This window comes from Amphibalanus amphitrite, unplaced genomic scaffold (genome assembly GCF_019059575.1).
Source record: "Amphibalanus amphitrite isolate SeventyFive unplaced genomic scaffold, NRLGWU_Aamphi_draft 000790F_arrow, whole genome shotgun sequence".
In the NCBI taxonomy this organism is placed as follows: Eukaryota; Metazoa; Arthropoda; class Thecostraca; order Balanomorpha; family Balanidae; genus Amphibalanus; species Amphibalanus amphitrite.
In genome coordinates, this window is record NW_024882284.1 from 26,459 (window position 1) to 42,711 (window position 16,253).

Genomic DNA, 16,253 nt, shown 5'->3' on the forward strand with positions numbered 1-16,253 from the left:
CAGGCATCTATTTAATCCCCATTTGATCCTTTGGTTCCTCAGGAATTTTAGTAGTTCTTTTTAGTAGGTTCCCCAGCTTTCGAATGAATGGTGCGTTAGTTTGCTATTTTTCTATTAAATATCACATCGATTTACTTTATCTAAGGATTTATCACTAATATCAACATAAAGCGTAAGCACAATTATAAAATTATGAAATTATTAAATACTAGTACAATAGTTAAAAAAAGATACTGAGTTGCCAGGCTACAAAGAATATATTCATTTATGGCGCACGACAGACATTTAGAAAGCAGCGCCCTGTTTTATTGCACGCTGCTAGCTGCTTCCATTGGGTTTTGCAGGCCGACGTCATTGGTCGTTACACGTATGATGTCACGCGACTTGTGGCCTGTCACGGCTCTTTAATGATCTCCACTAAATGAATGCAACAATGGCCTTTTAAGTTGATCTCTGTGGCCATCTGTCTATGGAGCGACCAATATGAAAGTTGGGTGAATTTACCGGGGTTACATGACTATGAGCAAGCAAATGTGTATCAGGAATGGATTTAGGTGGAGAATTGCGCTGGACCATGAGTGCTCGAACGCTCCCAATTCCACGCCGGTTTGGCTTTGGAGCCGAGACAGACGATGCGGGTCAAGGTCACCGCTGGGGTAACGATGGATTGGCTGCGCCCGAGCACCCGTAATGCGGCACAATTCTCCATCTATGGATTTTCCTATTCGCTCAGCATTGTGATAGGCGTTCGTAATAGCATTTACTCTGCTCATGTACCTATCCCCGGTTATTTAAAAGAAGTTTTTGTGGGGGAATATCACGGCTTTAGGTACTCGGTGGCCCTATTCACGACTTTCAAAGAATGCTCCGATAACTAAACACCGCACAGACCTACTGCATTAGTGAATCTGACAGAAGGTCTGTGGAATTACATCCCCCCTCACCACACCCCTAAAAACTCATCCAGTGTCCAAAACCACTTTTATCGACTCGCCAAAAAAAAAAAAAACACACACACACACACATACACACACAAAGCATGGGGCATGTCAGCTCTCAGTTCATTTATCATTGTCTTTACCATGGTTCAATTGCATTGCGCGATTTAAAGCACGTGAGTGCCTATATAGTATATATGTAGAAAATAATATCTACAGCAAAACATCCAAAATTACAAAGGCTACAATGCTTAAAAAGTAGGTTCATCAAGGAAGCCCATTTTTACTTGCGTTGTGTTCCCAACCAACCATGCGATTCCAACGCGGGCTATTCGCAACGTCTGTTAAGGCACGTTAACAACTGACAAGCCGCCACCGCTGCCACTTATTCATAGATGGTTGATATCGCAGCTTGGGCGTCAGCAGCGCGGCCCACAACGCGTCGGCGCCAGCGCACGCAGCTGTTGGCACTCGGCAGCCGGTGTTGCGACTTAACGGCCGGCCGGCCCCATGAAGGAGAAGCTCTTGCTGAAGCTTTGTGATCGCCTCATAGCCGCCTTGGATGTCATCTTTCTTGGCAGATCCATCCGTTCAGATGGTACGGTGCAGTCTGGATAAAGGACGAAGTCCAACGCCGCTAACCCCGCGACCGCCACCCCACAACGTGGCCGCAGACCGAACGGGCGTGAGGGCCGTAAGGGCCACCCCGCCATCCGGTAGGTGGCTGAGCAGCCGGGCGCAGCGGCGCCTGGGCGGCGGCCGCGCTGAGATGAAGTCCCAAACCGCCATGTCGCCATCACCGCCATCACCATTGCTGCAGCTGTTCCCAACCGCCTCAATCGCCGCCGTTTTGCCAGCAGTCGCGCCGCGGAATGGCAGAAGCTCCAGAGTAGCCTCCAGCGTCCCTCTCCGCACGTGTGCAGGTGCACTGCGGCCGCCGGGTCCGACGTCCAGGCAGAACATGATATTTCCATGCTGCTCCGACGGTGGGCTGGTCTTGTTTGGGCGTTCCTCCACTGTGACGTCGGTCACGCCTGCCCCGGCCAGGGCGCAGAGGCCGACGTGTCACCATCCGGTTGCAGTCCTCAGTCGGGTCGCAACGTGTACCTCTTCCGCAGCGTGGAGCGCGCTCCCGCTGGGCAGCGATACAGCCAAAAGTAGCATAGCATGCGGGCGGCCAGCGCTGCGCCGGACAGCGGACCCATGCCGGGGGTATGCCGGTCTCGGCCATTAGCGGGGTCGTCGGGGCCGAGGCTGTACATACAGCTGGTGACCGCGTGAGCCGCCAATAGAAGCTCACGGCTTATAAGCTCGACGCGGGCATCACACGCCGTCCCGATGGGAGCTCCACGACGCCGCCGCGAACTCCAGCGCGGCTCGCAGCGCGAAGACCAGTACGGACGGCCGGGGCAAACGGCGTGCGGGAGTCGCAGGCGACGTTCTGCGGACAGAAAGGGTTGGGCATAAGCTGGTCGGCAGGACACTCTTGAGCCGAGCCTTTGATGTAATTACAGATGATCCAGAAGCATGCACAAAAATTCATGACACACTATTCTCATTTATGTATTTGCTACATATGATATGATATACCAGCTCATGATCAGTGACGCATTCTGGGCAATATGTTCTAAAGTGAAGTAACTGAAGTTACAGCTTAAAAGCTTAAAAAAACAGCTTAAAAAAAACACACACACATTCGATAGCTTATGAGAATAACATGCCTTGTGTGCTTAATGCAGGAAAATATTTTTTTTCACTTTTTTTAGAAACAGCAAGAGTTGTCAACAAGCCATGTCAACTATCTAAACAATTTTTATGGAAACTGCTCTAGCTAGCTTAAAGTTCCACAACGTTTCCGGAGCACCGTACCCAAACTCAGTTCATGTTACAAGAAAAAACAGTAATAATGCCTCCTAATTTTGAATGAAATATAGGTATGAGTAATTTGATTTGGAAAGCAACAAATTTCCGCACATCATTTTAGCAAAATTACTATTTTCTTCAGCCATCAGGTTACACAAAACCATAGTAAACTTTATGATCTAGTTTACACAAAACCAAAGCCCCGATTTTAACAAATGTAGATAAAATTTAAACAACTTTAAAAAATGTATCGTGGAGAAAATGAAAAGTGTAGATTTGTAAAGCCGGGATATTTCAATTTCACGGATTAGGCACTTAAAGAAATATCTTCACCTTTCTTTGAGCCACCAGCCTTCACCCAAGTTTTACACGAATGTAGTGAAGCAGACAATGTGGCAACTCAAAATTGTGATGGTTTGAGATAATTATGACGGTAAAAGAAAAAGCAACACAAGGTTCCTTACCCTCGTTTTTTCACATCAACATGGGTTCAGATGAGGCTTCAACTGTTGCCGACCTGAGGAGCTATAGGGACTTGAGCTTTCCAAAACTCAATTTCGAAGGGCACTGAGCAGTGTTTGGCTTTCACACGAATGCGATAGTAAGTTATATGAAGTTGACAAAGCAAGCAAAGCAAAGCATGATGCCCCGCGCGTCCGCCCGCGACCACGCCCCGCGTCCGACTCCCGACCGCCGCGTGACCCGAGGCGCCCGGCGGTCACGTGACCTACCGGCCGGGACTGCAAACGGCCATCACCACCATTCTTGTATGACGTCATATCCTACTGAGGTGCTGATTGGTCGGAATTAGATACCTGAAGGTAATTATCTGCCGTAGTTATTTTTGTTTCATTGTTTTGCGTGTTTTCTTATATGAAATGTAATTAAAAAATTTGTCATATTTTAATCACCATTAAAACATAACTGAATAGGTATAAAAGAGAACTCGATATATACTTTCCTTGTTTTTAAGAATTCCGGAATTAGATACCCGAGGGAGCAAAGAGGGAGCAAGTTGCCACGCTGATTTAATACCTCATAGTCGAAAGGTGGGCTACTAGAACTAAAAATTGCTGTGTTTGTAAATAAATAAGTGATTTGAGGGCAAAAAATGCCCGGATTTAAACTTCTAAAATTATTTTGAACATAAAATATTTCAGTTTGAGGGATGTTAAGGCCTCTAAGGGTAGGTACTTTTTAGGTATCAAATAAGTTCCTCTGCGAAAGTTCCGTCGTGAAAACGGCCAGTATGATTTAAGTGGATTAAACACATCTTTTATGAAGGTTTATGTTGCTGACAGCCCATTCTATCACGGCTGAAACTGCCTTTACCCAGTGAAGCATGGCCATAACTCCACCCAACAAGCCTCTCTCAAACCAATCAATTCACTAATTCAACTCCACTTAGCAAGATTAATCTCATTAACCGGCGCTATTCTCATCCAGACACTCAAATCGCTCGCGGCACAATCGCCGTTGGATGACGTCATCGGGGTCGCGGCGGTAAGCGACGCTCATCAGGGACCAATCAGGAGGCGGTCATCGCGCCAGGCGGCCCGTGATTGGTGGACAGTGGGAGGGTCGTGAACCGGTGACCGATAGCCCGCGGCACCGCGGCGTCTGCTGGCCGCCGGCGCTGTCAGGTGGCGAAAAAGCGGCGCTCGCTGTCGGCGATGAAGGCAGCTTGAGTGATCGTATAGTCACTGGTCGATGGTAGAAGAAGGCGAGAGGTGACGAGATGTTGGGGAGTGGGGGAGGGGTGTAAAGAGTGGAGCATTGTAGAAATGTGGCCTGTGTGTGTATAGATGAATGCATAAGGCAGGTGGAACATGTGATACTTGTTGAAGTCTCATCATTACCGAGAGCAGTTGGATCAACCGCTGGAACGGCAGGGCCGGGAACAGTTTAGTACAAGCTGAAACTGTTGGGAGCATTTGGTATTTTCATTATATTGTCCCGTATATACGCCAAACTACCTAGATCTTCAATTAGACCGTTACTTAGGTAGCTGATCGTCCCATTTTTCTTATGTCGGTGAACAATAGACTTTTAATCCTCCTTAGCATCAGCATACAGATAAACAAATATGCTCAATGGCGCGAACGGCACAATGACCGTGCATTTGGTGGACCATATGAGAGAGGCTGTGAATAAACAATGCGGCTTATGCAGAGAGCTTTCATCGACTTCGTTGTCGTTTGGCTGTTTATCGTGAGATATTGGACATTACAGATGTTTATTTTCGTGTCGATCAGAGAATTCCGACCGTTTTTTAGGGATTAGATAGTCTGTAAATTCTCATTTGGACCCTACGGAGACAGTTGGATTTTGCCCATCATGGCTGAAAACGCAGGTATGGGCTAGAGCAAGTGTAGCTTTGTGGAACAGGTTATGCTCATTCGACATCAGTTGACTCGGCTGACTCGAGTAGAGACTAGAGCCGGCCTTTGCCTCCCTCGCGTCCAGTTTGAGCTCATTTCGTGATGCTTTCCGCACTGATGAAAATAGACAGCTTGCAAGTTTACTAAGCACAATTTATTCGTGAAAAAATGAAGGAACGATTAGACTGGCATATTTTAAAATATTGTTGCATGGCGACAAGCGTAAACGAGCAATGACACATCCTAATAATGAACCGAGACGGTCACATTAGGTTCACTAGCAAGGGAGTGGTGCTAGCTGCTTATGGTGACCAAAAAATGTGCTGACGTCACGATTTTTTAACTTTAACTTATCTTACGCAGCAGTGCTTGCCAAAGACGTCGAAAGCACGCAAATTTACCGGCGTAAAAATATCGATGATTCAGCGTTAAAGGGTCAATTATGGTGCAGCTTAGTTTAACTGAAAATAAATGAATGCCATTCCACTGGTTATTTATTTCCAATCATGGCATGCTTTTCAATCATGGCAAACAAATTTTAGGCTGATTTGTCCAATCTAACGAAATTCCTTCGATCTGAGAGAAAACTTCGGCCGGTTGGGGTCATCCCTTGTGACTCTGCACAATATCGGCTGAAATTATGAACCTCCACGAGTAAAAGAGCGGCGTCGACTGTCTTTGGCACGACAGGGTGTGACAAACGGCCGTTTTGCCGACCAATCTGACGTCCGTATAAATGATGGCGGAATATCAACGAGCTCTCTGAATGATGCCATCCAGCATTAGTGGCGAGCAGGTCTCCCCGGACAAATGGACGACAATAAATCCGGCACCGATCAAATATCTGACGGAAATTTGATGGCGTTTCAAAAGGAGCCAGGTCTTCAACGATTAAATTCTGTCATTACGTTGGAAGCTTTCAGGAACTCCCATGGGAGAAACTTAAGCATACGTTTACTGAGTGGAGTTGTCTTCCATAAGGTGGAATAACTCTTCCGGGATTTTATAGGCCCTTAACTAGCATGGTCGACCTAATTTTGGCGGCGTGTGGCGGCGCTCTGCAGGAAATGGGCTCTTCAGGTGGTTATTTGTGGCTTGGTGCCAATCCCGGTGTACATACATTCACCGGGCTTCTGCTCATGATGACTAACCGAGCAGTGACGTCATTGGCTGAACTCCGCGTCGCTTGTGCGCCGGCCAGAGCGCCGAAATGGGCCGTCGTTCCCGGTGATAATGGGGAGGAGGGGCTCTGGGTCGTAGTTTGGTGTGATTGGAATGATATGAGACACGGCTAATGGCGTGGATTGACCTGACTGCCGAATTGTTGGCCATAACGGATCGTTGGTGTCAGAGCTGTGCAGGGTAGAATGGGTGCACATTATCAGCGCCACTGCCGTTCGATTGCATACGAGGGTCAAAGATAATTTCAACAGAATAGACTGAAATTGTGTAAAATTTGTTTCAGTTTTCCGAAAAACTAACCATTTCAAAAATCCTGTTTTCGATATAACCACATTTGATGCATATGGGTCGAAATGTTGTTTGTTATACTTTGTAGATATTATACCAGCTGAGTAGCCTCCCAATCAATCTGAATCGGAAGAAAATGGCCTATCTTCCTAAATCAGCTCCGAAACGGCATTTTGTCCCTTGAAAGAGGGTGCCTGCAAGCCCAGCCACTGTGAGAGCATGCCCTGTGTGAAAGGGCGCTTACAATTGGCTGCACCAAATTTCACGTGTTTAAAGCTACATCGCCGTCCTTAGATGTCACTACAGGGCGCTCCCGAAGTTATGCTGTAGGTACAAATATCCAAACGTATGTTGTATGTACTGCTGCCGCAAGATGTCACTACAGTTTGCGCCTGAAGGTAGACTGTACCGCACATCTCAAAAGCTACGTTGTGTCGCTGCCACGAGATGTCACTACAGGCTGCGCCGGAAGGTATGCTGCACCGCATGCCATGAGCAAGGGCGCGGGAACTATTTTCAGACTGGGGGGGGGGGGGGCACCATAGAAACTTGGCATACAGGTAGGCTTGGCACCCACCAGGCAATGCATTCCCATGTGTTGCGTTGGGTGCTACTGCACGTGCGCACGTGCAGGGGGCGCTTCCAGATCTCGAGAACGGCTGGGCCGATTGCGCTCAAATTTGGTACACGGTTGGGAACCGGTTAGTAGGGACTAGGGTGCCGTGCAAAAGTCAGTTTGGACCCCGTTTGCACGTGCGCACGTGCATGGGCGTAGGAACGGCTGGAACATTGTGGGTGCATGGGTGCAGAAATCCAGCCATGGCCGGTGAAGCGGGGGGGGGGGATAGGGAGCAACACCCGAGCGAAGGCTCGTTACGAGCTTTGAGGGTGTGCATCATGTCGAAAAGGTACCGACCGATAAGTGCATTTGGAAGCATTAACCCTCGCATGTGTAGGGGGTCGGATGGACCCCCGACCCCTCATGGTTTTTCGCAAATATGAAAGCGGCCGATCGCGACGAAACTTTAAGTAGCCTCGAGTTGATCAGTTTTACACTTAGGCTCTGAAAATTTCATGACCCTGACCCAAAAGACCTTTGACCTGTGATGGGTGTGACCTGATTCTCGAGAACATGTTCGGCCGGAATCGCGATTTGGCGTATGTCAGCTCACATTCTATCCGCGCGTTTCCAGTCTTTTTGTGATTGTAGACGTCCAAACATGTGAAATGATGCTCGTCCCATGCATCACGGTGGGTGTGAAGGTCACCTGAAGGTCAGGTCAGGTCATTGACCTTTGATGACCTCGGCTCACTTTTCGAGTTTTACATGTTTCTAGGGTAGTTTTTCGGGCTGATTTCGAATTTAGCATCCATTTGAACGTTAACGAATTAGTGTTAGTGCCTTCGTAACATACTACGACGCCGTCAGTGGTAGTTGACACCTACTATGGATAGCCGCTAGGACGCCTAATGGTTGACCTGACCTGACCTGATCCGATCTGGCCTAAATGCATGAAGAAATCATCTGTGATCAAAACTAACAAGATATTCGTGATCAGCACCCCGAAAAACCGGATAACAGCTTCACTTAACGCAGTTCTAGCAGGTCCCGATTTTCCGACTTTTGGAACATTGACCTGACCTGGAAGGTCAACCAATGACCTAGGACCTTAAAATGGGGCATCATCGGCTTCCTCTCGTCACGGGCAACACCCTTGTTTTTTCAGCGAAGCTCTAGCTTGATCAGGGGCCGAACGGCAGGGGGTCCAACCGCCCCCCCCCCTCCCCCTACACATTAGAAGCTGGAAAACGCCGCACACATGCGAGGGTTAATGTCAATATTGACTACAGCAAAAAGTAAGAGCGGCCAACTTAGACATTTTCGAAGATATCGGGCTAAGAATTTTGACAGTGGGTCATCGGTTCGGTATGTGTTCAATCACATGCTCCATTTCCTTTTTTTCTTCAGCACAAATGTAAGTTTTGAAGACAGTCACAATAGCAAATGCTTCGAAAGATGGATAGTGGGCAACATATCCTGAATTCGCCGTGCTGCATGGGAAGTAGTGTTGATGAGAAAAGGGTTTTTTGGTTCAGATTATTGTGGGTGCAGAATACATTGTCTGCACCCACTGGAGAAATATTGTGGGTGCAGCTGCACCCTTGCACCCATGGTTCCTACGCTTATGCGCACGTGCATAATGCCGCTTCCAGATCTCAGGAACGGCCGGGCCGATTGCGCTCAAATTTGGCACACCGCTAGCGACCGGTTAGAAGGGTGCTTTGCACAAGCCCGTTGGAGGTACCCTCTCGCCCTTCCGCACGTGCAGGTCTCACTATCTCGCTCGCTCGTTATTCGCCCAAAAGGCGTTTTACTCAAGGCCATATATAGATAAGGGTTTTACTGGTAATATGAGTAAATACGTAACTTAGCTCTGAAGCCCTCTAACGCCTCATGCGTCTGACATCTCATCATGATATGCTCCGTTGATATTGTGCTGAACTGACCCAATTTCGTGGTTTCAGTGCTTAGTGCTCGTATATCAATCTTCATGCCCGTACTATTCATCCCATGCGACGAACAATGCAATTGTACTCCGTGTTCATGCGAATATTGGACAATAGCTGCTTTGATTCGCCATTTAATAGGGTCATTATGGAAGCCACGGGAAGGCTGTGCTTTGAAATCATGAAATCTTTCGTTTAAATCATCCAAGCGTCGGACGTTTAATCAGCCTTCATTCCTTCGTTTGGAAATAATGTGACTGGGCTGATCGAACTTCGCTAATTGTGAACATTTAGAAAGTATGGTGTGTACTTAACCCTCGCCCGCACATGCCATTTTCCCATCCTAGAACGCACATGGGGGGGGGGGTGGTTGCCACCCCCCCCCCGCGCCATTTCGTTCCTGTTGGAGATAGAGCTTAGCAGTAAAGACCAAAAAGATTCTTTGGGAAGAGACGAATCCAATGATACCCAATTTTACCTTCCCAGGTCAGTCATTGACCTTCCAGGTCAGGTCAAACTAAAAAATGTTGCTGTTTTGGGTCACCGTTGGATATCAAGTGCGCTGCTTATCAAATACCGATGACGATGCTGTTTTCTGGTGCCAAGCCAGCTAGAACCTCTTTGTCACACTATCCGACCAGAATTTTGCTGCTGAGGTCATTTCAGGTCAAGTAAGGTCAAGGTCAATTATATGTGTTTGTATGTCTGTGTGTGTCTGTGTGTATACTGATGTGCGCACCGATTGTTTTTGGGTCCATATCACATGAAATCATGATCTGAGAAGCTTTTACCAAAAATGCAGTCAAAAAACTTCACAAAAAGTAAATTCAGCTTGCCTAAAACGCAATTATCTTAGATGACCTAGGTTGACCTTGACCCTGACCTTGACCCCTGTACATCGTCGAACAACATGTTCCATGATAGGTGGGAGGTAAGACTGGCAAAAAAGGCCGAAATCAGGGTGTCAAAAGCTCACAAGGCCCATGGCAAACGCAAGATGTTGAGAATTGGCCATTTGGGTCATGACATGACCTGAAAAACAAGGCCATATCTCCGAAACCAAAAATCACAGAAACTTGAAATTTTTAGTGGACATCAAGAAAGGATAGACGAGCAGCTATACGAAAAATCAGCCTTCTAGCTCTAAAAATGTTGAGTGCAGAGCAGAAAGACTGCCTGGGGGGGTGGCAACCACCCCCCCCCCCATGTGCGGGCGAGGGTTAATCAATATCGAGCCTTGCAATACGCTTATAAATAATCGAAGTGTCCTGAAACTAAAGAGTAATTATCAAATGCTATCTGTGATATAACCTTACACTCTTTTCTAATTCCCCAAGCCAACCAGCATGTCCTTTCGGCTTTTTACGGAAAATGCCCATTGGGCCGTTATAGAGGCACCTACCCACGCTGTACCCTTCTTCTGAGAAGCTGAACTTGGTAGAATGGTCACTTTAGATTTATTTCAGTGTTTTAATCGATGATACTCTCTGATAATATGACAAAGCAGGCATATAAGCAAATAATTCAATTCAAATATATTTTTTATGACTCATCAGGCAAAAACATCACATTTTCAGCATACGCGATTTACACGCACGTACACGCACTTAAGGACACATACACCCATCCCATACACACGGAGGAGGTCGGGGCCGTTCCACCGCGCCGGTGCCGCTCCCTGGCGCGGCGGTCACAGCGCCCCGCCGGCTCCCTCCACACTGACCACTTGGTCGCAAAGGTCTTTGTGGAGGTAAAAGAATATACACCTTTAGATTTGAAAACAAAAAATGTGGAAAACAGTTTTAAACGGTATCATTCATAATTTAAAAATGACTTGTTCAGTGCTTTGTGGGAAGGTAGGCACTGGCGAGTGGCATCTGTTTCTACATACTATAGGATATCCACTTTCAGCTTTAATGTAACTACAAGCAAGTTCGCCAACGGAATGTAACAGATTTATCACTTTGACAGCTTTTGCCTCTTTTGATGTTACAAAAAAAAAGAAAAATTGAATATAACGATGTCAAGGGGTGACACAGAGCAGTGAGTGAGTGAGTGAGTGAGTGAGTGAGTGGGTGAGTGAGGTGACAATATCAGTCTTCCGTTGCCGATCAATGCTGTGCTACTGGGTCGAGTGTGCACAGCGCTGGTTCAATGCACAATTCGTGGCCCAATTTATTACTCGTTGTCGTACTAGTTCGTCGGTACTGAAGTATATTGTAGGTGCTTTGCACAACTTCGCACACACAAGTAGGTAGGCACGACTTAGGGTAACGATTTTGTGACTATTTTGGGGCACTATAAATACCACGATAGGACGATGAGTGTGTATTTGCAGAATGTAAAGCGGCACGAATGGGTACTTCGGCTGCATCAGAAATCATCCAATGCATTATTGCGTGTAACAGTGCAGCAGAAAACGAAAGTAGTGGCAAACAGGGCGCGGTTTGGTTCGGATCAGGATTCCAACATTATCGATATATCGTCTATCGATTCAGTGCTGTGCAGAATCTGGCGTTAATTACGAGTCCAATGCTCATGGGACGAAGACTTCAGTTTTTTCACCCTCTCTCTAATAGCTTTCATTCCCAGGTAAGAAATGAGAAAACTTTTATCAGAGTTCCGCGTGCGAAAATACCTTTCATTAGTCATTACTCTTGTGTATCAACAAGGCAACTAAAGTTCGTTTTTTCCAAAGTGGTTTCCAGCGCGGTTAATGACGTTAGTCTTGGTCCCATGCTGTTCGTTCATCATATCCCAGTTGTTGCAAACACAGATGAGTATTCGAATGATCTCTGGCAACACAAATGATTTAACAAAGAATATTGAGCATTGTAACGTTTGTCATGAAGTGAAAGGTAGACTTCTGCACTTCGCAGTTCGCATAGCATGACAACAAGTTACAGCTTTTTTGTTCAAAGCTTCTCACGCAAATACCTCGCTGTCGATTATGTAAGCAAACTCTGCAATAGAAAACATCAGATGGAGCACTTGGGAATACAGCTGGACTCGCAGCTGTTTGGCACCGACCATGCAAGTACGTATAAGTGAACGAATACGTAGGCGCGCGCTTTCCTTGCCCCTTCTTCAGCCGGTATTTTTAGTCCGCTTGTGCCGGCAGCGGACAAGGCCTCCCTCTGACGAGCAGTAGTGTCTCCTCAGTATGCTGTATGGCTGTTCACTCTGTCTTTTGAGTTTTGTGGACATAGCTCGCTTGGAAAAGTAGCAAGCGACCGCAGTGAAGACAGTGTTATGACTGCTACGTAATGCCCGCCACTCCGCTCTGATGGAAGCCTTTGGGCCCTGGCGTTCCCAATGTCGAGGCATTATTATTCCGCTCACAGTACCATGCACTAAGGGACGCTTCCACTGGGGGTCATCGTCTTCGTAATGTTCTCTTTAGTGCCCTGGCGCAAATATTCCTTAGCGTGAGTGCAACGAGACATTGCGGCAGCCGGCTTGATTCTGAATCGCGTGCTTGATTTATGCGAATGATATACGATATGACTTTCGACCAGCTTGGTGACCAAGTTTGACCTGACGTCAAAGGTCACCCGTTAACCTGAGACCTTAAAATCGGGTACCAGTCACTGCATCTCGTAACGGCGCACACGCTCGTTTTTACCGCAAGGCTCTAGCTTAGCTAGGGGTGAAAAGGAGAATATGGTCCCGCACCCCTCCCCCTCCCGTCCTTGTAGTTGTATTTATCTGAAAAACCGATAGGTTCGGAATGGGTTTATTGTAATCTTTGGACCAAATAATGTCGCGATTTTAAAATATTTTCAGAAATCAGAGCATTCATAGTATAACGCCTGGGTTTGCGGTTAATCTGATCGTCCCTCCACCAGAGACAACTCTCTAGTTTACCGCTCACGGCCCACCTGCCATGCACCGCGGGGGAGGGGGATGGGGTGGCGAAGCGGTGGGGAGGGGCGGGGCAGCGCCGGCGGCGGACAGTGCCCCAGGCGGTGTCAGTCGGCCGGGGGAGGTGGCGGTGGCGGCCAAGGATCGGCGTTGTGGGGTCCGGTGACAGTGGTAGACGGAGGTGGTATCGGGCGGGAGGACAGGCTCTGTGGTGTCTGTGGTGTGTGAGGTGACCTGAGGTGATGTAGACATCACATAGACGTGACTGAGTGATGTAGGAAGGTCACGTGGCGTGGTGAAGCTAGACCTTCGTGACGGTGTGCAACTCACAACCAGCTTGAGCTAATGTTGATGAATCAGAACCGAGAGCCGGATTGTTGTTGGAAGGATGTGGAGTAGATATTCATCGGTGATATTTCATTGGCTGAAAACCAACAGAAGTGCGTATCAGCACATCAGCATTGGCTAATGACTGGAAAACAAAACGTCCATCGTATTGTAAGGAGCAGAATTCTCCGTATACTGCGCTTTCTTCGGTGAGCGACTTTTCCGTCTTTGGCTAGTTGCATCTCGTCATATCTCTGTTGAGAACCGGAATCCTGTTTATCGTGACGCAAACTACTATCGCCGCAATGGGGTGTGCACCTACCGACTTCCAAGTCGAACTTTATAAGCAGCCTGAGAACCGACAGCCTAAACCACGCTTCTGATTCAAGAGATTTACCGCAGTGTGGGCTCTTCTTTTCCATTCTTCATCATCCTTCCCTTTTCAATCGCATCAATCGTAGCACTTCCACCCCACACCTTTGCATGATTCCATCTCATCACCACTGCCACTTCTGCTTACTGTGACGGTGTCGTTTCTGACGACCGGCGTCCACTCGCCCCTCCTCCCCACCGACCCGCCTCTCTCCGACTGGCCCCGCCCCTCCCCAGACGACCCTCGGCCGCCTAATGACCCTCTGATTCCGGGCCGCGTTCGTATGACTATAACGGACAACTGTGGCGCCGCGATAGCTGAATATAAGTGCTTCATAATCCGGCGGCGTCGCTTGTTATCCGTCGGTCTGGACGGCTGGACGGCGGCTGGAGTGAGAGGAGATCAGTGGTGGTAGTGCCGGGTCTGGTGGTGTGATCAGCGAGCTGGTGCTGGTGCCTGTGGTGGTGTTGGTGTAGTTGCACCACCATGTGGCCACAAACGGCGGTGCGTCGCACCCTCTCATGGCCGCTGGTGCAACAGGAAACTTCCGAGCCAGAACTGGAGGTGTGCACGTGTTATGGGGCGGACCCTATCCCATCAGTAGTGCCAGAAGCAGCACCAAACGGCGTTCTTCAGTTTCCTCTGGCATCACTCACTGGAGAACCCTTGGTCAACAATGTCAACAACTGTGAACCTGTGCAGAACGATGTCGGTGTAAACAATGCCACATCTGTGCCGAGACCGCCAGTATCACCACGGCCCGCCCGAGGACCCTCCGCACCTTCCGCGCGAGATACCACCTCCTCTCAGCAGCGTCCGAGCTGCCTGGCGCGTCAGGGCAGCGCTCCCGTGCGCCTACCGCGGCTGCCGAGCCTCTTCTCTCCCGGCATCCTCAGTGAGGAGAACAGTCACGCTAGCCACGTGAGCCACCTGAGCAGCCAGCGTCCGGGCGCTACTGGTGAGAACGCGCGTCGTTTTCCGACCATCTATCTACACTACTACCCGGAGGCCGGCTGGGGCTGGGTGGTGGCCACGTGCGCGCTACTCGTGCAGCTCACCCTGGTCGGCCTGCACGCCGGCGTCGGACTGATGCTGCTGCTCGTCCGGGATGACTTTCAGCAGATCCCGCCGCAGGAGCTGGGTAAGTGCTGGTGCAGCTAATCGGCTGTGAGAGGGAAAGGTGTCGTAGGGTGTGATTATCAGTGATGCTCCGTCCTGGGCCATTAACTATTATCTTATCTTCTGATTTTACTGATATCAAGGTTTTCGACTCACTATTGATATCGTATACAGGGTGATTTTTTTTAACTGTTAAAAAGTAAATGTCAATGGTGGTCCCTAAATCGAAAAATCGCGTGCAAAAAAGGCAATGCACGTGATAGATAAATCTGGGACATTTTGTATGGTGTCATGATTTGTCCCTTTTAAAGGGACTGTCCCACCTTCAAAAAATTGCTTTGATATACTGTTCTTGTGTTGCAAGACATATATTAGGGGCCCCTTTACACGAAATTGGCAAACATTCGGCCCATAGTTGGCTAATTGTTTAAAAATTCCAATTTAAAGCTTTTGGATCGATTACGTCATATGATTGTTTTTTTATCGGGCAAAGTTTTTTTCCTAGCTGCCAAATCGGTGGCACAAAGTTTTGTTACGCTTCTGCCGCGAATAGTACAAACATTGCGCATGAAATCAAATATCAGGAAAATTGGAAAATTGAAGCTTGAACTTTGTCAAGAAGGTCGCAAACTTTAAAGAATATCAACAAGGCCTTATTTATCATTTTTAAAAGATTATAGAATGCTCCTAAATAAGCAAAAGCAAGATATTTGATGTTTAGATTATCGATGCTGCCCACAATGTCTTGGGCACATGGATGATGGATGATGGAAGTGAGCTCAACTTCAATAATCAGACCTAAGAATCACAATGGATATAGCCATGAGCCAGACTGCAAAGTATGGCAATTTTGTCTAGATTTTGTCAGTGTGGACTCCTTTGCCTGGTGCGGATTTAGGTGTGGTGCGGTGCGGTGCGGATTTGGTTTAGTGTGGTGCAGATTTAGTGTAGCGGGGTGCGAATTTGGCTTGCTGTGGTGCAGATGTCAATGTGTAGCATTGTGGGGATTTGAGGTCAGTGCAGATTTTGACTGGCCATTTTGGGGTTTGGTGCATTTTTTGTGTTCTCTCAGCCCCCTTTGGTGTGAATTTTCGGGCTCTGTGTGAAGGGTTTGTGTCAATTTTGAACTTGGGAGTTGGGCCTGTGCTCCTTGGCGACCTGCGAGCCATACTCTGCAGTACTGGCCTGGGCCCATGACCAAAGTAATTAAATATATTCTGTTCAAGATTCAGTATAATAAGTCTGCAAAACACATTCCAGCAATTGTAATTGAATCAGAATGAATTGTAGTGACCTGCATTTGTATTTTTGTTGTGTCTGTGAAAAATAATAAATATACCTACCTATTGGAAAAATCGTGGCCTTTCAGCACATTTGGCAGAATTGTGTGACTCTGATTTAGTGGCTCAT

The 16,253-nt window shown here is 47.7% G+C and overlaps 1 protein-coding gene across 1 annotated transcript in view; it reads left to right on the forward strand.

Moving 5' to 3' along the window:
• Positions 1-13,198: 13,198 nt before the first annotated feature.
• Positions 13,199-16,253, forward strand: part of LOC122366188 (monocarboxylate transporter 2-like) — a 90,184-nt gene continuing 87,129 nt past the window's right edge. Inside the window, exon 1 of the mRNA XM_043338145.1 lies at positions 13,199-14,865. Coding sequence (XP_043194080.1) covers positions 14,211-14,865 — 655 coding nt within the window. The 5' untranslated portion in view covers positions 13,199-14,210. The remainder of the gene's footprint in view (positions 14,866-16,253) is intronic.